The following is a 23,576-nucleotide window of genomic DNA, read 5'->3' on the forward strand; positions in this document are numbered from 1 at the left end:
TTTTAGAGGGTTTCCAACCTAATTGGTCAAGTTGAAGAATAATGGTAAAGGTAGATCCCACAGATCCTAGATCTGTGCCTGGGGGTCAACTTCAACCTGAACCTAAAAAGACCCAACAGCTAAAATGACCTTTGAACTCCTTTCATACATGGAGGGGCTGAGTCACAATAGTTTAACGCAGTGTCCTCTCCTCTAGTTTCCTTTCCTTCATCTGCGCTGATGTGAAAGGACTGGACTGGGGAAAGCAAATACCCAGTGTTTATACATCACTGCAGACAGAGAGGAGATGGAGAAGCCCCGTTAGAACCAGGAAGTAAAACAGGATTCATTACAGACCAGTGTTTATACATCACTGCAGACAGAGAGGAGATGGAGAAGCCCCGTTAGACAGAACCAGGAAGTAAAACAGGATTCATTACAGACCAGTGTAGTGTGTCGGTAACATATGAAGCTGCTAGAGCTGAACAGTATTTACGGACCATTAGGCAGCATTTCATGTCCCTCTAAGCTAGGCTGGAATACACACTACAGAAAGCTGTTTTTTAGTACTGTGTCCTGCTCTGTCTGTCTGTCTGTGTGTGTGTGTGTGTGTGTGTGTGTTCGCAGGTCGCTTACTCCGAACACAAAAATCAACCCAAGTGTGTTGGCCGTGTGTGTGTGTGTGTGTCAATCGCACTGTCAGCAATAACCTATAAAGAAAGAAAGGGGGCAAACCACTGTTTAATACACACACACACAAGAAATAGGGTATCCTTTGTGACTCAGAGAGAGTGAACCATATAGGCTCTGAGGACTGTACTAGGGATTACTAGGTAGATAGTAGCCTGTAGGCTAGAGGAGTGTACTAGTGTTTACTAGGTAGATAGTAGCCTGTAGGCTAGAGGAGTGTACTTGTGTTTACTAGGTAGATAGTAGCCTGTAGGCTAGAGGAGTGTACTAGTGCTTACTAGGTAGATAGGTCTACAGTAAGCCTAAGTTAATGAGTTTAACTCTCCCACACTCCAAATGCGCCTATGAGACCCTACAAGCCAAAGTAAAAAATAGTGCACTATGTAGGGAATAGGGTGCCATGTGTGGTGCAGATATATAACTAGTACTGCTCAGGATAGGTTGAGACCCCAGGACCTGTGTACGGGCCAACCAATGAGAAGCCAGTTCCTTACTGTACATTCAACTTAACACAGGACCCACTCTAGTCCTAGCTAATATAATATATAAAACACCTCCCATGTCAGAGCTATGGATCAGGACCTGTATTCATAAAACCTCTGATCTAGGATCAGGTCCCTGTCCATAAGAATCTGATTGGTTACAATCTACATGGCCAAACCAATACTCGATCAGCACTCCTACTCAGAGAAGCTTTATGAACAGTGGGCCATATTCCACGTTGCTCCCTGTTGATAAATCAGTTCCGTTCCAAAATCTGCACTAGCATACTACTTAGAATATATTGGGCATGCATACTTAGCAGTGTGCTGGTATAGATATTGGGACGTAGCCTATAAAGAGTGAAGTTAGTTACTCCAACTGGCAGTGTAACACATATTTAACATGACCAAACAACAGCTATGTTTGGTTAACTTGTGCGTTCAAAAAAACAACAGGCTCTGATTGGAAGGTTCAGATCAGGTGACAGGAAGTGGAGGAGCTAAATGAGAACCTACTCCATATCTAGTGCAGTACGTTTGGAGTGCACTAGATAAATAAATAGGGTGCCATTTGAAACACTGCCATTGACACCAATGGAGGAACTTGCTTGATTAGGAGACAGACAACATACATATGTGGTTGGCAGGCGTTTTGTAGTGTGTGTGTGTGTGGTGTAGTTTGCTGTTGTTGCCAGAGGGGCGCTAGAGAGCACACGTGTCCCTTTAAAAACAGATATTTGTGCAGCTTTTGGCATCCAAACCATAATATAAACACAACCAGATCTGCTGAGCTGCAAAAAGGGACCAAACTCTTCTCTCCACCCCACTCTCCAAACCAACAACACCAAAGAAAAGGAGAACATTCTGGAAATGGCAGATCTACTTTTCATCCAACCAAGCTGCTGTTTAAGACCACCGCAGTGGCACTATGTATGACAAGGACACCAGTAATGACGACACGCTATGTAAGCGGCGAGCTAGCCAAGCAAACATATCTTCTAATCTACCGTCAAAATCATAAGGGAGAAAGACCATCAGGACGATCTTGACTAGGATGATGATGACTATGACGAAGCATAACAATCCCTGGTCGCTGATCTTCTTCTCCAATGAAGTCATATCCTGTCACGCTGATGGGTTGCTCGGCCATCGTTGGCTCCTGTCTGCTGAAGATCCTGCATCCGTCTTCCTGGTGCTCCACAGTGCAAAGCTCTGCTGTAAAGCCTGAATATTTATAACGGATGGTAGGCTGGGCGGGGCCTGTGGCAGCCCAAGCCCCTCCCTATGCTGAGTCCAAATCCCATTGGCTGGTTCAGTCCCGGGACTGGTAGAACAGGATGTAACCGGACTCAGAGTTCTTGGAAATGTCCGACGTTAGACCGTAGAACTCCTCGATCGCCTGGGCGTCGATTTTCTATAAAGGAGGAGAAGGTTTAAGAAGGTAAGAAGAGGGAGGAGTTTAAGATTAGAAAAGGACAACAGACATAACCTATTATTCACCATATGTTTTCAGGCGTATAGCGACATATAGTTCCCCATATATACTTTCTGAATGCCCTGTATATATAGTTCACCGTATATACTTTCTGAATGCCCTGTGTATAGTTCACCATATATACACTTTCTGAATGCCCTGTATATAGTTCACCATATATACTTTCTGAATGCCCTGTATATATAGTTCACCATATATACTTTCTGAATGCCCTGTATATAGTTCACCGTATATACTTTCTGAATGCCCTGTATATATAGTTCACCATATATACTTTCTGAATGCCCTGTGTATAGTTCACCATATATACTTTCTGAATGCCCTGTATATAGTTCACCGTATATACTTTCTGAATGCCCTGTATATATAGTTCACCATATATACTTTCTGAATGCCCTGTATATAGTTCACCATATATACTTTCTGAATGCCCTGTATATATAGTTCACCATATATACTTTCTGAATGCCCTGTATATAGTTCACCATATATACTTTCTGAATGCCCTGTATATAGTTCACCATATATACTTTCTGAATGCCCTGTATATATAGTTCACCATATATACTTTCTGAATGCCCGGTATATAGTTCACCATATATACTTTCTGAATGCCCTGTATATAGTTCACCATATATACTTTCTGAATGCCCTGTATATATAGTTCACCATATATACTGTCTGAATGCCCTGTATATATAGTTCACCATATATACTTTCTGAATGCCCTGTATATAGTTCACCATATATACTTTCTGAATGCCCTGTATATATAGTTCACCATATATACTTTCTGAATGCCCTGTATATAGTTCACCATATATACTGTCTGAATGCCCTGTATATATAGTTCACCATATATACTGTCTGAATGCCCTGTATATATAGTTCACCATATATACTTTCTGAATGCCCTGTATATAGTTCACCATATATACTGTCTGAATGCCCTGTATATATAGTTCACCATATATACTTTCTGAATGCCCTGTATATAGTTCACCGTATATACTTTCTGAATGCCCTGTATATATAGTTCACCATATATACTGTCTGAATGCCCTGTATATATAGTTCACCATATATACTGTCTGAATGCCCTGTATATATAGTTCACCATATATACTGTCTGAATGCCCTGTATATAGTTCACCATATATACTGTCTGAATGCCCTGTATATAGTTCACCATATATACTGTCTGAATGCCCTGTATATATAGTTCACCATATATACTTTCTGAATGCCCTGTATATAGTTCACCATATATACTTTCTGAATGCCCTGTATATATAGTTCACCGTATATACTGTCTGAATGCCCTGTATATAGTTCACCGTATATACTGTCTGAATGCCCTGTATATAGTTCACCATATATACTGTCTGAATGCCCTGTATATATAGTTCACCATATATACTGTCTGAATGCCCTGTATATATAGTTCACCATATATACTTTCTGAATGCCCTGTATATATATAGTTCACCGTATATACTTTCTGAATGCCCTGTATATAGTTCACCATATATACTGTCTGAATGCCCTGTATATAGTTCACCATATATACTGTCTGAATGCCCTGTATATAGTTCACCATATATACTGTCTGAATGCCCTGTATATATAGTTCACCATATATACTTTCTGAATGCCCTGTATATAGTTCACCATATATACTTTCTGAATGCCCTGTATATATAGTTCACCGTATATACTGTCTGAATGCCCTGTATATAGTTCACCGTATATACTGTCTGAATGCCCTGTATATAGTTCACCATATATACTGTCTGAATGCCCTGTATATAGTTCACCATATATACTGTCTGAATGCCCTATATATATAGTTCACCATATATACTTTCTGAATGCCCTGTATATATATAGTTCACCGTATATACTTTCTGAATGCCCTGTATATAGTTCACCATATATACTTTCTGAATGCCCTGTGTATAGTTCACCATATATACTTTCTGAATGCCCTGTATATAGTTCACCATATATACTTTCTGAATGCCCTGTGTATAGTTCACCATATATACTTTCTGAATGCCCTGTGTATAGTTCACCATATATACACTTTCTGAATGCCCTGTATATATAGTTCACCATATATACACTTTCTGAATACCCTGTGTATAGTTCACCATATATACACTTTCTGAATACCCTGTATATAGTTCACCATATATACACTTTCTGAATGCCCTGTATATAGTTCACCATATATACTTTCTGAATGCCCTGTATATTTGGTTCACCATATATACTGTCTGAATGCCCTGTATATATAGTTCACCATATATACTTTCTGAATGCCCTGTGTATAGTTCACCATATATACTTTCTGAATGCCCTGTATATATAGTTCACCATATATACTTTCTGAATGCCCTGTGTATAGTTCACCATATATACTGTCTGAATGCCCTGTATATATAGTTCACCATATATACTTTCTGAATGCCCTGTATATATAGTTCACCATATATACTGTCTGAATGCCCTGTATATATAGTTCACCATATATACTTTCTGAATGCCCTGTATATATAGTTCACCATATATACTGTCTGAATGCCCTGTGTATAGTTCACCGTATAATTCACCAGTGCATTCGGAAAGTATTGAGACCCCTTGACTTAACCCGCATCTTATTAAGGGACACCCTTATTAACATTTATTCATTTATTTTTTCATCATCTACACACAATAATGACAAAGCAAAAACAAACCATTATTTTATTGCAAATGTATTTTTTTTTAAATAAAAACAATACTGAAATATGACATTTACATAAGTATTCAGACCCTTTACTCAGTACTTTTTTTGAAGCACATGGCAGCGATTACAGCCTCGAGTCTTGGGTATGACGCTACAAGCTTGGAACACCTGTATTTGGTGATTCTCTCATTCTTCTCTGCAGATCCTCGAAATCTCTGTCAGGTTGGATGGGGAGCGTTGCTGCACAGCTATTTTCAGGTCTCTCCAGGGATGTTAGATCGGGTTCACTCAAGAACATTCAGAGACTGGTCCAGAAGCCACTCCTGCGTTGTCTTGGCTGTATCCTTAGGGTTGTTGTCCTGTTGGAAGGTGAACCTTTTCCCCAGTCTGAGGTCCTAAGCGCTCTGGAACAGGTTTTCAACGATCTCTCTGTCCTTTGCTCCGTTCATCTTTGCCTCAACCCTGACTTGCCTCCCAGTCCCTGTAGCTAAAAACATCCCCACAGCATGATACTCCTCCAGATGTGACACTTGGCATTCAGGCCAAAGAGTTCAATCTTGGTTTCATCAGACCAGAGAATCTTGCTTCCTTGGTCCGAGAGTCTTTAGGTGCCTTTTGGCAAACTCCAAGCGGGCTGTTATGTGCCTTTTACTGAAGAGTGGCTTCCGTCTGGCCACTCCACCATAAAGGCCTGATTGGTGGAGTGCTGCAGAGATGGGAGAACTTTCCAAAAAGACATGTGCAGTGAAGCTCCCCATCCAACCTGACAGAGCTTGAGAGGATCTGCAGAGAAGAATGGGAGAAACTCCCCAAATACAGGTGTGTCAAGCTTGTAGCATCATACCCAAGATGACTCAAGGCTGTAATCGCTGCCAAAGGTGCTTCAACAAAGTACTGAGTAAAGAGTTAATAAAGAGAGCCCCGTGTGTAAAGAGAGCCCCGTGTTTAAAGAGAGCCCCGTGTGTAAAGAGGGCCCCGTGTGTAAAGAGGGCCCCGTGTGTAAAGAGGGCCCCGTGTGTAAAGAGGGCCCCGTGTTTAAAGAGGGCCCCGTGTTTAAAGAGAGCCCAGTGTGTAAAGAGAGCCCCGTGTTTAAAGAGAGCCCCGTGTTTAAAGAGAGCCCCGTGTTTAAAGAGAGCCCCGTATTTAAAGAGAGCCCCGTGTGTAAAGAGAGCCCCATGTGTAAAGAGGGCCCCGTGTGTAAAGAGGGCCCCGTGTGTAAAGAGGGCCCCGTGTGTAAAGAGGGCCCCGTGTGTAAAGAGGGCCCCGTGTTTAAAGAGAGCCCAGTGTTTAAAGAGAGCCCAGTGTGTAAAGAGAGCCCCGTGTTTAAAGAGAGCCCCGTGTTTAAAGAGAGCCCCGTGTTTAAAGAGAGCCCCGTATTTAAAGAGAGCCCCGTGTGTAAAGAGAGCCCCATGTGTAAAGAGGGCCCCGTGTGTAAAGAGGGCCCCGTGTGTAAAGAGAGCCCTGTGTTTCTACTGTGTTCTGTGTTACTGGTCATACACATTTTGGAACTCTTTAAGAATGGTATAATGTTCATGGTAAAACTAGGGCTGGGCGATATGGACTAAAAATCCATATCGCGATAACTTGATGCGATAAACGATAAATCGGACAACTTTATAACATTAAAGTGCACCACATTTTTTTACATTTTCGGTTCACCGTCCCAGCTCTAGGTGAAACGTGTGGATACAACCCTCAATGAAAATAAATAGCTTGTGTTTCTACCAACTGTGGGCCTAGAGTAGTGAGGTCACAATGTTTACTAGCTCTCCAGTTTCAGTGCCAGCCAAATGACAAAGAAGAGGGTGAGGGAGGAGGATAAATAGTGGAAAGAGACAGGGGAAAGAGGAGAGAAAATGAAGGCAAGTCTACTATTCAATCCACTCCAGTTCCAAGTTTCCCCTTAGCTACAGATCTAGCAGTATTTCCCCCTATGATTTTTTTCAGTAGCGGTGGCAGAGTTAGTAAGGGGGGGATGGGGGGGGGGCGTGGCCAATGGCACGGTTTTAGTGGCCCTCTTAGCCGCAGAGACAAAATGTTGCTGTTTTAAAGCTAATTTCCTGAAATTCTACACATTTTGGTTTGGCTTATGCAGTGTTCTTATCAGAGTGACTCAAACAGAAATGAAACGGGGGACGCAGGACATTACATTTTTTTATTCTCCCGTCTAGTTTTTATTTTTGTGATTGTTAGTTCTCAAAGATTCTTATTTAAAAACGATAAAGCTCCATTATATTTTCTACATACTTAATATCTGGATATCTGGATTTAGTTGTTTCAGTTTACACTGAAAACATTTTAGCATCCCCCAAGAAATAACAAATAAAAATCACACACATTGATTTATTGATTTTTTCTCTTTGCAGCGGCGGTGCGCTGCTGCTAAATGCATATAGGGGAAACACTGGATCTAGGCTCAGCCTACTGACACTAAACCTTAACCATTCAAAGGGGAAACCCAAACCTGATCCAAGACCAGTGTCTTGGAGTTAACATGTTACCAAGCCCAGCGGAAACTCCATCACTCAGCCAGATCCTGCACGTCCACCAGTTGTTCAGATGGGACTCTTTCCCATAGTGGAAAAACCCCTAGACACTGCTCTTCGATCAGTTTTGAATTCTCCCCTCTAATGATTACACTGGGAAAACCCAGTAAGCTGATCCTAGAGCTGTGCCTATTGGAAGCATCTACACCGAATGGAAAAAGCAGGCCCCTCGATGGCTATAACATACCACTGTGGGTACATTTGAAACTGAGCCATAAACTACTGTTTGGTGCCAGGTTTCCGCCAGACGTGACGCTTGGCATTCAGACCAAAGAGTTCAATCTTGGCTTCATCAGACCACAGTGCTTAAGGTGCCTTTTGACAAACTCCAAGCGGGCTGCCATGTGCCTTTTACTGAGGAGTGGGCTTCCGTCTGGCCACTCCACCATAAAGGCCTGATTGGTGAAGTGCTGCAGAGATGGTTGTCCTTCTGGAAGAAGGTTCTCCCATCACCACAGAGGAACTCTGGACCTCTGTCAGAGTAACCATTGGTCACCTCCCCGAATAAGGCCCTTCTCCCCCGATTGCTCAGTTTGTCCGGGCGGCCAGCTCTAGGAAGAGTCTCGGTGGTTCTAAACTTCTTCCACTTAAGAATGATGGAGGCCACTATATTCTTGGGGACCTTCAATGCTGCAGGACATTTTTGGTACCCTTCCCCAGATCTGTGCCTCGACACAATCCTGTCTCGGAACTCTATGGACAATTCCTTTGACCTCCTCGTTTGGTTTTCAGTCAACTGTGGGACCTTATATAGACAGGTGTGTGCCTTTCCAAAACATGTCCAATCAATTGAATTTACTACAGGTGGACTCCAATCAAGTTGTAGAAACATCTCAAGGATAACCAATGGAAATAGGATGCACCTGAGCTCAATTTTTTGAGTCTCATTGCAAAGGGTCGTAAATAAGGTTTGTTAATTATTTTTAATAAATTAGCAAAAAAAATAAATCTAAAAACCTGTTTTCTCTTTGTCGTTATGGGGTATTGTGTGTAGCTGGTTGAGATGGAAACAGATGTAATACATTGTAGAATAAGACCAACATAATAAAATGTGTAAAAGGGAAGGGGTCTGAACACCATCAGCGTACATGGCTCTGCGTGGACTTCTTACTATTGGACATGGGCTGAAAGCCTTTCAACAGACACAGAGTAGGCCAGCTTCACTTTTTACAGGGGGTGAAGTAGTTCATCCTGTGATATGACTGTGTGAGAGACAGAGACTACCCATACGCACAACCCCTACAGCCCGTCACACACCTTTACCCTTTCTCTCCCACAATCCCCCGGTCTACTAACTCATCTAAAACTGATATTCCCAGTCTCATGGTATTCCCAGCGTCTCTCCCGCTCCCTAAAATTCTCCATTATTCCCACAGCCACCAGGATCTATCTGGGTCGACCAGAGCAGGAGCACGGCATTCCAGACACACCATTGGGAGCAACAATCTAACAAATACTTCTAGCGTTTTCTCTGGCTTGCCTGGAGTGCCAGATGGGTAGGATTTGCACTCCTTGAGAGCATTTAATTGGTTCCATTGTGCCAGGCAAGCATATTCAGCCCAGATAAAGTATTTGAAACGATTGCAAATAGTACTTGAACCCAGGTCTGGTAGAGGGGGGGGGGGGGGTGGACTGATGGGTCTGTATGGATGCTGGGAATGAGTTAGTAGAATCTGAGATCTAATGGTTTACACTAGGAGTGTGAAAGTGATGAATTGTGTCAGTTGTTGACAACACATCATTATGGGAGGCGCCTGCAGAGACAGTTACTGCCTTGGCCGATCCGTAAAAACAACTGTTTATTTCACCGCTGTGTTTTGCTAGCCTCCGGCAGACCCCATCTTTAACACCGGAATGGCCTCAAGGCATCCCAGTTTAAGCCTTATGGGGCATCAACATTCTAACGGCCTAATAAATACATTCAATATAGGCTATCGCAATAATAATCATTTGGTTGTGTTTATGAAGGTCTTAGGTAACAATAGAATACAAAAAACATTTTTAAGAACACAATAGCAATTTCAATAGTTTGTTACAATAGGCTATATGTAGAAATGAGGGGGGGGATGGGGCATTTCAGTGTTCTACACCAGCACAAAGAAATTCATTAATTATCTTGTTTTATTTAACTAGGCAAATCAGTTAAGCACAAATCCTTATTTACAATGACGGCCTGCCCCAGCCAAACCCTAAGGACGCCACCCTATGGAACTCCCAATCACAGCCGGATGTGATACAGCCTGGAATCGAACCAGGGTCAGTAGTGACGCCTCGAGTACTGAGATGCAGTGCCTAGACCGCTGCGCCACTCGTGAGCCCCTGTTAAAGGCAGGTGTTAGAAAACATTATTAAAGTAAGAAAAAGGATTTCAAAAGAACAGAACAGCATATTTTAAGTTTTATCATGTTACTAGTCTGTGCTTAGTAGCGTAGTCTACTAAGGGGCGGCAGGGTAGCCTAGTGGTTAGAGCGTTGGACTAGTAAATGGAAGGTTGCAAGTTCAAATCCCCGAGCTGACAAGGTAAAAATCTGTCGTTCTGCCCCTGAACAGGCAGTTAACCCACTGTTCCTAGGCCGTCATTGAAAATAAGAATTTGTTCTTAACTGACTTGCCTAGTTAAATAAAAAAATATATATGGTGCCACGAGAGCTCAAGTATGGAACGAGGAATTGCGGTTATTCGACAAAAGTGATATTTTGAAATGGAGCCGATCTGCTCAATTTTAAGAGTCGTTTGACAAATGTAGGCATTTTAGAAACCTTAGAATCCAACTTTTCAATAGAAAACGACCAGTCACAAACCTCTGTAGGATCATTTGAAAAAAGTAGATTTTTTTTCTTTGTCAATTACCCACGCTGCTCTGCAGTCTCTTCCTTCACAAGACAATTGATACTATTGTCAATTTATTATTGTCTTAAGGCTACAGCTATTATTGCGTGTGTGAAATTAGTTTCGATAGAGTTATGTCGTAGTTTCGATGGGCCATTGTCAGATGCAGCCAACTGTCGGGTGAGGGAATTGTAGGGGGGGATGACATGTAGGGGGGAGGATGACATGTAGGGGGGGGATGACATGTCATCCTAAAACTGCAGTTTGTGATATAAAAATTCTACCAACGGTAGTTTGTTAAAGACTCATTTAGGAAGTCAAGGACCGAGGGGGACATGACAACAACAAAAATAACAGAGATATTACAATTTTTTAAATTCAAATGATGTCCAAAATACATCATCTGTGCTTTTAGTGTTAAACCATAATTTGAGAACCCAGTTTGAGTGTTACATGGGTGTACTATAGACTAATATTAGATTGAAGAAGAGAGAGAGAAGAAGAGAGAGAGAAGGAGAGAAGGAGAGAGAAGAGAAGGAGAGAGAAGAAGAGAGAGAGAAGAAGAGAGAGAGAAGGAGAGAAGGAGAGAGAAGAGAAGGAGAGAGAAGAAGAGAGAGAGAAGAAGAGAGAGAGAAGAAGAGAGAGAGAAGAAGAGAGAGAGAGGAGAGAAGAGAGAAAGAAATAGAGGGTGGGAGAGAGATACTGAAGAGGTCAATCCCTCCTTACCTCTACGATGTCATCATCAAACAGGAGCCAGAACCCATGACTCTTCACTATGGTGATGTAATGACCACGGTTTGGACCACTGTGGACAGAGAGAGGAAAGTATTCACACCCCTCGACTTTCCCCACATTTTACATTACAGCCTGAATTTAAAACTCATTCAACTGAGATTGTGTCACTGGCCTACAAACAATGTCAGTGGATTTGTGTTTGTTTTTGTGTTTACAAATTAATAACAAATGAAAATTGAAATGTATTGAGTCAAGTATTCAACTATTTTGTAATGGCAAGCCTAAATAACTTAAATAGTAAAATTAGCTTAACAAGTCACATAAATTGCAAGTGTTCAACATAATTTTTTTGAATGACTACCTCATCTCTGTACCCCACACACATACAATTACCTAAAGGTCCCTCAGTCGAGCAGTGAATTTCAAACACAGATTCAACCACAAAGACCAGGGAGATTTTACAATGCCTCGCAAAAGGGCACCCATTGGTAGATTAAAAATGAATTAAAATACATTTTAAAAACTGACATTGAATATCCCTTTGAGTGTGGTGAAGTTATTAACTCCAGTTGTGTATCAATACACCCAGTTACAACAAAGATACAGGAGTCGTTAATAAACCGCTCAGGGATTTCACCATGAGGCCAATGGCGACTTTAAAACACTTAGAGTTTAATGGTGACAGGAGAACTGAGGATGGATCAACAACATTGTAGTTACTCCACAATACTGATCTACATGACAAAATGAAGCCTGTACAGAATAAAAATATTCCAAAACATGCATCCTGTTTACTATAAGGCACTAAAGTAATACTGAGGCTATGGAACCCTGACCCGTTCACCGGACGTGCTACCTGTCCCAGACCTGTTGTTTTCAACTCTCTAGAGACAGAAGGAGCGGTAGAGATACTCTTAATGATCGGCTATGAAAAGCCAACTGACATTTACTCCCGAGGTGCTGACCTGTTGCACCCTCGACAATCACTGGGATTATTATTATTTGACCCTGCTGGTCATCTATGAACATTTGAACATCTTGGCCATGTTCTGTTATAATCTCCACCCGGCACAGCCAGAAGAGGACTGGCCACCCCTCATAGCCTGGTTCCTCTCTAGGTTTCTTCCTAGGTTCTGGCCTTTCTAGGGAGTTTTTCCTAGCCACCGTGCTTCTACACCTGTATGCTTGCTGTTTTGAGTTTTAGGCTGGGTTTCTGTACAGCACTTTGAGATTTCAGCTGATGTAAAAAGGGCTTTATAAATACATTTGATTGATTGAATGATTGATACTACAAACAAAATGTGACAAACAAATACATTTTATGCCCTGAATACAATGTGTTATAATCAACAACCAACTTGACAGATGATGAAGAATGTTAAAAATAATAATGGGCAAATATTGTATAATCCAGGTGTGGAAAGCTCTTAGAGACTTACCCAGAAAGACTCACAGCTGTAATCACTGCCAAAGGTGATTCTAACATGTATTGACTCTTATGAATACCTACGTAGGAGATATTTCTGTATTTTATTTCTAATAACATGATTTATTTTTGTCATTATGGGGTATAGTGTTGTCATTATGGGGTATAGTGATGTCATTATGGGGTATAGTGTGGTCATTATGGGGTATAGTGATGTCATTATGGGGTATAGTGATGTCATTATGGGGTATAGTGTGGTCATTATGGGGTATAGTGTGGTCATTATGGGGTATAGTGATGTCATTATGGGGTATAGTGATGTCATTATGGGGTATAGTGATGTCATTATGGGGTATAGTGTTGTCATTATGGGGGTATAGTGATGTCATTATGGGGTATAGTGTGGTCATTATGGGGTATAGTGATGTCATTATTGGGTATAGTGTGGTCTTTATGGGGTATAGTGTGGTCATTATGGGGTATAGTGTTGTCATTATGGGGTATAGTGACGTCATTATGGGGTATAGTGATGTCATTATGGGGTATAGTGTGGTCATTATGGGGTATAGTGTTGTCATTATGGGGTATAGTGATGTCATTATGGGGTATAGTGAGGTCATTATGGGGTATAGTGTGGTCATTATGGGGTATAGTGTGGTCATTATGGGGTATAGTGTGGTCATTATGGGGTATAGTGTGGTCATTATGGGGTATAGTGAGGTCATTATGGGTTATAGTGAGGTCATTATGGGGTATAGTGATGTCATTATGGGGTATAGTGTGGTCATTATGGGGTATAGTGATGTCATTATGGGGTATAGTGTTGTCATTATGGGGTATAGTGTGGTCATTATGGGGTATAGTGTGGTCATTATGGGGTATAGTGATGTCATTATGGGGTATAGTGTTGTCATTATGGGGTATAGTGTTGTCATTATGGGGTATAGTGTGGTCATTATGGGGTATAGTGTGGTCATTATGGGGTATAGTGTGGTCATTATGGGGTATAGTGTGGTCATTATGGGGTATAGTGATGTCATTATGGGGTATAGTGATGTCATTATGGGGTATAGTGATGTCATTATTGGGTATAGTGTGGTCTTTATGGGGTATAGTGATGTCATTATGGGGTATAGTGTGGTCATTATGGGGTATAGTGTGGTCATTATGGGGTATAGTGTGGTCATTATGGGGTATAGTGTGGTCATTATGGGGTATAGTGATGTCATTATGGGGTATAGTGATGTCATTATGGGGTATAGTGTGGTCATTATGGGGTATAGTGTGGTCATTATGGGGTATAGTGTGGTCATTATGGGGTATAGTGATGTCATTATGGGGTATAGTGATGTCATTATGGGGTATAGTGATGTCATTATGGGGTATAGTGATGTCATTATGGGGTATAGTGATGTCATTATGGGGTATAGTGATGTCATTACTCTCTTTACCTTCCACAGTGGACGACCACGGCGACCAGATCGTACATGCGGTCGGGGTTGGTGGCGTCTCCTGAGGTGTTGAAGAGGCGGAGCTCCAGAGGGAAGACGACGCGATAGGACAGCTTGGTGTAGCGCTGCAGCTGGTCCATGTATTTAAACCTCTTCAGATGCAAGGCCAGGATCATAGGCAGCTTCTTCACACGCATCCTGACAACAACAACCATCAACAGTGTTACCGTTAGTAGGGCGGCAGCTAGCCTAGCGGTTAAGAGTGTTGGGCCAGAAACCGAAAGGTTGCCGGTTCGAATGCCAAGAGCAAACTACATGAAAAATCTGCTGTGCCCTTGAGCAAGACACTTGACCCTAATTGCTCCTGTACGTCTGGATAACAGCATCTGCTAAATGACTCAAATATAAAATATAGTATTTGTGTTAATGTTGGGGTTTAAACGTCTTCAGATGTAGCACCAGGATCATCACATGCATCCTATATTCATTCGTACGTTACGACAGGAAGGCGATGCAGCAGGAAACTGCTCCGATGTTGTGTGTTTTAAGTGGGAACATTTCTCTTCCTTTTACATTTCTGTACCCCGGTCTGCGTCTGGGAAATGGGCGCAGCTCACGCTGTACACTGCTTTAGGTACTGCAGCCTTTCCATTCCTGCACCGCCCAAATGAAGTGGGCTTTTTTAGGGGGGAGTAGAGGCCTGGGCTGGGATGTATGGGGCCCTTAGTCGGAGTGTTTAAGTATTCAACCCAAGATACACAGCACCCCTCACACGCCTCTCCCTTATTTGACCTAGATGGCTTGTGTTGATATGTAGGCTGTGAGACGTTTTCAAACGTATGTAATTCTGTCCTTGAGCTGTTCTAGTCTATTAATGTTCTGTATTATGTCATGTTTCTAGTGGACCCCAAGAAGAGTGGCTGCTGCTTTCACAACAACTAATGGAGATCCTAATAAAATACACTAACAGAGATGATCAAGTCCACTTATTAACATCTGAACACGTACCAGGCCAAGCCACAGTTAGTACGTCAGCCAGTTGGTATACAGAGCTGTATTCAAACGAACTACATGACTCACTCTGCAGCATCAAAGTAAAAAAAACATAATGCACTTTTCAAAACAAACCATTTCTCCGAGCAACAACAGCGGCCATTTTTGTAGTGTCAGCCTGTATTTACCAGCATGGAAAACTCCAGGCCTTCGTCATCATCTATGTCAAATCCACCTGCTGTCTTAATCCATTTTCAGACCAGCCAGCTCACCTTTTCTGTGCTTCCTGTTTACTCCGACACTGTTCACAGTAGTACTTGTATTCACTACATAGTGTCTCTGTGTTGCTGAAACCCCTGTGGAGAGAAGAAACAGTGACGATTTTCACTAACACTTTCTCCAATTCAACAATTGTTTGTTCCAGATGTGCGTCTCACATAGAGAGAAAGAAGAAAGAGAGACAGAGGGGGGGGTAGAAGTCATATCAGTGTGTCAGACCTCTGAGTGTGCCTGTCAAACTGACTGATGTAGGAACACTGAGGCAGCCAACACACACACACACACACACACACACACACATACACACACACCTACCTGAGACAGTGTGTGATGGAGGTGTTCTGCTCAACATCTACAGACAGGTCCAGGAAGTCTTCGTCTTTACTGCTCACCTGGACACAGGCAGGACACTGGTTACATTAACTCTAAACACGGTACAGTATCAGGAAACAGCTCCTGGCCCCATTGATTTCCAGCATTTCAAATCCAATAACAGTCTCCATTTTGGCTCTCCTTCTCCCATTAAAAGTATTTGAAATCTGGCATAGGCAGATATCCATTAGAGCTTCTGGGCCTATTCATTTCCTTTATTTCAAATGCAATACCAGTCTCCATCTTGGATCTCCCCAACACAGTATAGTATTTGGAAACTGGCATAGCCTGGCCTCCATTACAGCTCCCTGCCCCATTCACCACCCTATTAACAGTCTCCATCTTGGATCTCCCTCCACTTACAGCTTCACAGTTGAGGCAGCGCGTCTCGTTTGTTAGGGTTCCCTGGAAGATCTCGTGGACCCAGGTCTGCTGTGTCTTCTCCCCCTCCTCACCCTGTCCTCCTCCCGTCCCGCTACTGCCCCCAACTCCTCCTCCTCCTCCGTTCTGTAACAGTTTTCCATTCTGCTGTCTCTCCTGGCTCTTCTCCTCCTCCTGCAGCAGGTCAGCGATAGTGTTGAGGAGGTAGTTGAGGAACTCGTGGGCATCCTGTTGCATGTAGTTGTCAAACAGCTCTGGAGGGAGTGATGAAGGAGGAAGAGTTCTGAACCGTGTCAGTTAATACACTTTCCTTATAGATACATTATTCTCCCCCATCACTCCTCCCTCCCTCCCCCCCATCCCCCTCTCACCGTTTTCTTTCCTCAGACGTGAGATGAACTTCTTGGGAGGGATGACTCCCACCTTCTTCTTCTGCGTGGCGATGCTGTAAAAGATGTATTGCATCTTATATCCAAGTGAGTGCTGGCCTTTTCCCCCGTTATCTATGTTTGGTTCCAAGCACCCTTTAAAATGGGTTCACACAAGAGGATAGGAGCAGAGCTGAGCATTCAGAATATTCTCTCCCTTTACCTGTTGAAGAGGTCAGAAAGACAGGTGAGCAGTGACTCTTTACGTCTGGGCTGGACCTTGTAGGCCAAGACCTTCTCCCTGAACGGACGGCAGAAGTAGAGGGCCTGCAGCACCGAGTTACAGTAGCAGGTGTTCCCAAACTGGGGGAGAGGAAGAGAGGCAGAGATCGAGGAGAGAGGAGAGGCAGAGGAAAGAGGAAGAGAGAGAGGAGAGGAGCGAGGCAGAGGAAAGAGGAAGAGAGAGAGGAGAGAGAGGCAGAGGAAAGAGGAAGAGAGAGAGGAGAGAGGAGAAGCAGAGGAAAGAGGAAGAGAGAGAGGAGAGAGAAAGCACGTGATAAGTCTTGTGTTATGATTGTTGGCAAAAGTGTTACCATGATACTGTAACAATTGGTAAATATTGTGTAGGTGCAGGTGCATGCTGGGAAACTTTCACCAATAGCTATTGTTAATCTTGTTGTGTTGGTACTTACGTTGACCAATCCAAAGTAGTGTTCATTAACGGGAAACTGTTCTGGTCCAATCTCCTTCTCCAAAGCAGAGGCATTGGCGCCCTGGAAGAGAAAGTAAGTATTACAGGTACATTGATTTTAGCAAGCCAACGCTGTGATCCAGGCCGGCCAAGCCAACGCTGTGATCCAGGCCGGCCAAGCCGACGCTGTGATCCAGGCCGGCCAAGCCGACGCTGTGATCCAGGCCGGCCAAGCCGACGCTGTGATCCAGGCCGGCCAAGCCGACGCTGTGATCCAGGCCAAGCCGACGCTGTGATCCAGGCAGGCCAAGCCGACGCTGTGATCCAGGCCAAGCCGACGCTGTGATCCAGGCAGGCCAAGCCGACGCTGTGATCCAGGCAGGCCAAGCCGACGCTGTGATCCAGTCCAAGCCGACGCTGTGATCCAGGCAGGCCAAGCCGACGCTGTGATCCAGGCCGGCCAAGCCGACGCTGTGATCCAGGCCGTATTCTAGGCAGGCCAAGCAGACGCTGTGATCCAGGCCGGCCAAGCAGACGCTGTGATCCAGGCCGTATTCTAGGCAGGCCAAGCAGACGCTGTGATCCAGGCCGTATTCTAGGCAGGCCAAGCAGACACTGTGATCCAGGCCGTATTCTAGGCAGGCCAAGCAGACACTGTGATCCAGGCCGCATTCTAGGCAGGCCAAGCAGACACTGTGATCCAGGCAGGCCAAGCCGACGCTGTGATCCAGGCAGGCCAAGCAGACGCTGTGATCCAGCTCGTATTCTAGGCAGGCCAAGCAGACGCTGTGATCCAGGCAGGCCAAGCCGACGCTGTGATCCAGGCAGGCCAAGCAGACGCTGTGATCCAGCTCGTATTCTAGGCAGGCCAAGCAGACACCGTGATCCAGGCCGGCCAAGCAGACACCGTGATCCAGGCCGTATTCTAGGCAGGCCAAGCAGACACTGTGATCCAGGCCGGCCAAGCAGACACTGTGATCCAGGCCGTTTTCTAGGCAGGCCAAGCATCCCAAAATCCACACAAACTGTATAGCATTCATGGAATCTTTACAAGCATTATAGGCTATTAAGTATGCATATTGGGACAACAGGTGAATCTAACTAGGCTATCTGACCCCTGAGTATGGCACATCTAAGAAGTTAGTATGCTTGGATTGAACATAGTATGCTAGTATACTTATTGGGGCGTAGCCTAGGCACATCCTCTCCGGCCAGCGCTACAAAGGTATCCCGACCCCATTTGACCCCCTAAGTTATCTTTGCGATGTGCAACAATATTTCACAACAATTATGTAATGCTTTTACAGGGTATGAAGTGCACCATCTGCCTGGGCCTCCACTAGTACAGTATCATGTTGGGACAGAAGGTGTGGTCCCATAGAGAGATAGATGGACTACTAGATTGTGACAGCGTTCTGATGTCATAATGGAACAGATATCTATCCCCGTGGTTGGTTCCCCTAGTACTTATTGATCATTGCACATGTACCATGCATGCATTAGCATGCTCTAGAGTCTATGGCATCATCATACAACAGCTGATTGAATGACTAAATAATCGGGGTCTGTCTGTCTGTGATGATTCCATATGATACAACAGATGTAGAAGATGCAGAGGCAGACGGACGACAGGCCACACACACACACAGGGGTAAACCGGCTAGCTAACCCCCTCAGCGCACACTCTAAATAAAAAATAAATAAAAAGGCTGTGTGGGAGAATTCTCCCTGATATCCTTCATTCCTCTCAGCCAAATTACAGTTCTGGCTTAATCGGTCCCCTGATAATGCACTTCTTTGCCAGTGACATGGGAGTTGATGTAAATAAACAAACTGTCACTTGTTTGTCAAATGTGGGTAGCCCTGACAATGTGATTATAAAACAGAGGGTGGCACTCTGGTGTCTCGTTGCCTGGCAACTGATGTTTAGACAGAGAGACCAGAGGAAACTGGTTGAGTTGCATTTCGTGTGGAATGTCTCTCCAGGTATTCTAGAAAGATACAGCCAACCAGCATTCTGCCATTCCATAGAATCGAGCTGATAGCTACGTAAACCAATTAAACTCAAGCTAACAAGCATTGAGGGGATTCAATTTTCTGGCCCTGCATACGCCTATGGGAGGAGTTTGCACAGGGTCAGAAGTGATTACATTGTTTTTTGGAACCAGGCTGCCTCCCAGGCGTGAGCCAGCTGCCCCGTTCTGGCCGACAGCGAAGTTGGCACAAAACCAACGTGACCTAGCCTAGGCTATATTAATCACGTGGAGTAATTAGGATTCAGGGTTCACACGCAAACGTAAAAATGCTTCATCTGCCTTCCCAATAAAAACGGAGTAAAAATATAAAAAGGCAACATGTAAAGTGTTTCATGGGCTGAAATAAAATATCCCAGAAATGTTCCATTCGCACAAAAAGCTTCTCAAATTGGGCACAAATGTGTTTACATCCCTGTTAGTGAGCATTTCTCCTTTGCCAAAATAATCCATTGATCTAACAGGTGTGGCATATCAAGAAGCTGATTAAACGGCATGATCATTACACAGGTGCACCTTGTGCTGGGGGACAATAAAAGGCCACTCTAAAATTTGCAGTTTTGTCACACAACACAATGCCATAGATGTCTCAAGTTTTGAGGGAGGGGGCAATTGGCATTCTGACTGCCGGAATGTCCACCAGAGCTGTTGCCAGAGAATGTAATGTTTCTTTACCATAAGCCGCCTACAATGTTGTTGTTGAGAATTTGGCAGTACATCCAACCGACCTCATAACCAGACTACATACAACAACGCCAGCCCAGGACCTCCACATCCGGCTTCTTCAACTGTGGGATCATCTGAGACCAGCCACTCAGACAGCTGATAAAACTGTGGATTTGCACAACCGAAGAGTTACTGCACAAACGGTCAGAAAACGTCTCAGGGAAGCTCATCGTCCTCACCAGGGTCTTCACCTGACTGCAGTTCTGCGTCGTAACCGTCTTCAGTGGGCAAATGCTCACCTTCGATGGAGCACGCTGTAGAAGTGTGCTCTTTGCGGATGAATCACGGTTTTAACTGTACCGGGCAGATAACGTGTATGGTGTAGTGTGGGCGAGCGGTTTTCTGATGTCAACCTTATGAACAGAGTGACGCGTGGTGGTGCTGGGGTTATGGTATAGGTAGGTATAAGCTATGGACAACAAACACAATTGCATTTTCTCAACGGCAATTTGAATGTACAGAGATACCGTAAGGAGATCCTGAGGCCCTTAAGTGTGCCATTAATTCACCGCCATCACCTCACGTTTCAGCATGATAATGCGCGGCCCCATGTCGCAAAGACCTGTACACAATTCCTGGAAACTCACCAAACATGTCACCCATTGAGCATGTTTGGGATGCTCTGGATTTGTGTACGACAGCGTGTTCCAGTTCCCGCCACACTCCAGCAACTTCGCACAGCCATTGAGGAGGAGTGGGACAACATTCCAAAATCAACAGCCTGATCAACTCTATGTGAAGGAGACGTTTCGCGCTGCATGAGGCAAATGGTGGTGACACCAGATACTGACTGGTTTTCTGATTCCTTTTTTTTTTTTAAGTAGGGGTGTGTATCTGTGACCAACCGTGGCCTCCAACTGCTCTTAAATGCTAGTAAAACTAAATGCATGCTCTTCAACCGATCGCTGCCCGCACCTGTCCGCCCGACTAGCATCACTACACTGGACGGTTCTGACTTAGAATATGTGGACATCTACAAATACCTAGGCGTCTGGTAAGACTGCAAACTCTCCTTCCAGACTCATATTAAGCATCTCCAATCCAAAGTTAAATCTAGAATCGGCTTCCTATTTCGCAACAAAGCATCCTTCACTCATGCTGCCAAACATATCCTCGTAAAACTGACTATCCTACCGATCCTTGACTTTGGCGATGTCATTTACAAAATAGCCTCCAACACTCTACTAGCAAATTGGATGCAGTCTATCACAGTGCCATCCGTTTTGTCACCAAAGCACCATATATTACCCACCACTGTGACCTGTATGCTCTCGTTGGCTGGTCCTTGCTAAATATTAGTTACCAAACCCACTGGCTCCAGGTTATCTAGAAGTCTTTGCAAGGTAAAACGTCGCCTTATCTCAGCTCACTGGTCACTATAGCAACACCCACCAGTAGCACGCACTCCAGCAGGTATATCTCACTGGTCATCCCCAAAGCCAACACCTGTATATAGCCAATCCAACCAACTACCTCATTCCCATATGTTTTTGTTTTTCTGCTCTTTTGCACACCAGTATTTCTACTTGCACATCCTTATCTGCACATATCACTCCAGTGTAAATTGCTAAATTGTAATTACTTCACCACAATTGGCCTATTTATTACCTAACCTCCTTACTTCATTTGCACATTGTATACAGATTTTTCTATTGTGTTATTGACTGTAAGTTTGTTTATTCCATGTGTAACTCTGTGTTGTTTGTGTCGCACTGCTTTGCTTTATCTTGTTCAGGTCGCAGTTGTAAATGAGAACTTGTTCTCAACTGGCCCACCTGGTTAAATAAAATAAATGTCTTTATTCCCAGTCATGTGATATCCATAAATTAGGGCCCAATACATGTATTTCAATGGACTTACTTCCTTATATGAACTGTAACTCAGTAAACTATTCGAAATTGTTGCATGTTGCTTTAATTTTTGATCAGTGTTGTTTGAAAATTCGAACACATTTGATGGAATATTGATTTAGCATGTTTCTGAAAGATGTACCATGCTGCATTGTTGACAACGTGACCCAGCAGAGCAGATTACTGTTCTATTTGAGATGGACGCTCCTCCCTCATCGCTTTTGGCCGTTCACGTCACGGGCCATATCCCAGTGCACCGCCGCTCAGGTTGATATAAGATACAATTTATACTTGATCTGTGAGGTGGTCGGAGCAGCCATATGGATGGTGTGACGCAATTCCGAAGCCTCCAGAGGCACACAGATGCCAATTTGAGCGCTATACCGCATCGCGCCCCTAATTTTTTTTGCAACAATGGGGAGGGCTCAGTATAGTTCCACATTGACGTGACAAGCTGACTGGTTGACCGTAGATGGGGGCGGGAGGTCCTTGTATAAAACACAAATTCACTTCCATGTCAACTTCCTTCACAACAGCGCTGAGAAGTGCAAGAAACATGAATGCCCTAATCACAGTAAATACTGCACAGCCAATGCCAGATAAACCGCGCAGCGCCTTTAACTCCCTCTGACCTCTGCAACGTTGCATTGCTGCCTTTTCATAGCTAACTTGTTGAACTCAGCTAACGTTAGTTAACTAGCTGTGTTACTAAAATCTTGTTAACTAGCCAGAGGAATGTTGTTGGCAAGCATATGTCCAGTAGTAGCTAGCCGGCCATCTACAATTTAGTTAGTTGAAGTTGAAAGGTTGAGCAATATGATTTCACTAACGTTACTAGTAGCTAACTAGGTTATAAACGATTTGATCAAATAAAAACGCCTACGATGAATGAGAAAGCTACGTAGTTCGCCAAGTAACTGTCAAGACAACTTTGTATTATTGATAAGTAGCTAGCGTCATCTCGTGGCTAGGCTATTTGCGAGCTAACGTTAGCTAGCTTGTTAGCTTAACTAGATACTTGTTCATCCAGCTTCACTTCAAAACAAGTCCGTGTAGTCTAGTGATCCGAAATAAACGGGTTATTCTATCGGTGGTGATACTTTGCCCTCTTGAAATTCAACAACTCTAAATGTATCAATTACAGCCAACTATTTATTAAAATGTTTGTTTCTCTCTAGAGCTCTAGCTAGGTACGTTAGCTAGCTGGATAACGAGACAACTTTCTGGAAAACCTCAGTCATGTCCTGTTAGCATTCGCCAATTAGCTAGCTGCAAGGGGAACATCATCGCATAGGAAAGCACGGATTGTAAAAACAGAAAAATACCGTACCATCGTACAAATCGAGGCGATCTTTCGGACTGTCATCAGTATTTCCATCCGTCTTTTTCCATATTATTGGACCGAAACCCAATTTTAAACCGTTGACAGCCGCTACGGCTGTGGGAGTTCCGGGGAGACCTTGCACCGTCCAGTTTGAGGATGAGGGAGTGTCGCTGGCTGGTTGGTGCACCGTGCACT

At 43.7% G+C, this 23,576-nt stretch overlaps 1 protein-coding gene across 1 annotated transcript; it reads right to left on the minus strand.

The window, feature by feature from the left end:
- Positions 1-23,576, minus strand: LOC110531427 (ubiquitin carboxyl-terminal hydrolase 12). Its single transcript, XM_036987296.1, has 10 exons — positions 23,388-23,576; positions 17,450-17,530; positions 16,981-17,120; positions 16,761-16,834; positions 16,372-16,643; positions 15,952-16,028; positions 15,630-15,713; positions 14,365-14,562; positions 11,479-11,557; positions 1-2,565 (listed from the first exon to the last, which is right to left on the minus strand). Exons 1-10 carry the CDS (start codon positions 23,433-23,435, stop codon positions 2,464-2,466), a joined length of 1,155 nt encoding a protein of 384 aa, XP_036843191.1. The 5' UTR covers positions 23,436-23,576; the 3' UTR covers positions 1-2,463.

This window comes from Oncorhynchus mykiss, chromosome 9 (assembly GCF_013265735.2).
Source record: "Oncorhynchus mykiss isolate Arlee chromosome 9, USDA_OmykA_1.1, whole genome shotgun sequence".
In the NCBI taxonomy this organism is placed as follows: domain Eukaryota; kingdom Metazoa; phylum Chordata; class Actinopteri; order Salmoniformes; family Salmonidae; genus Oncorhynchus; species Oncorhynchus mykiss.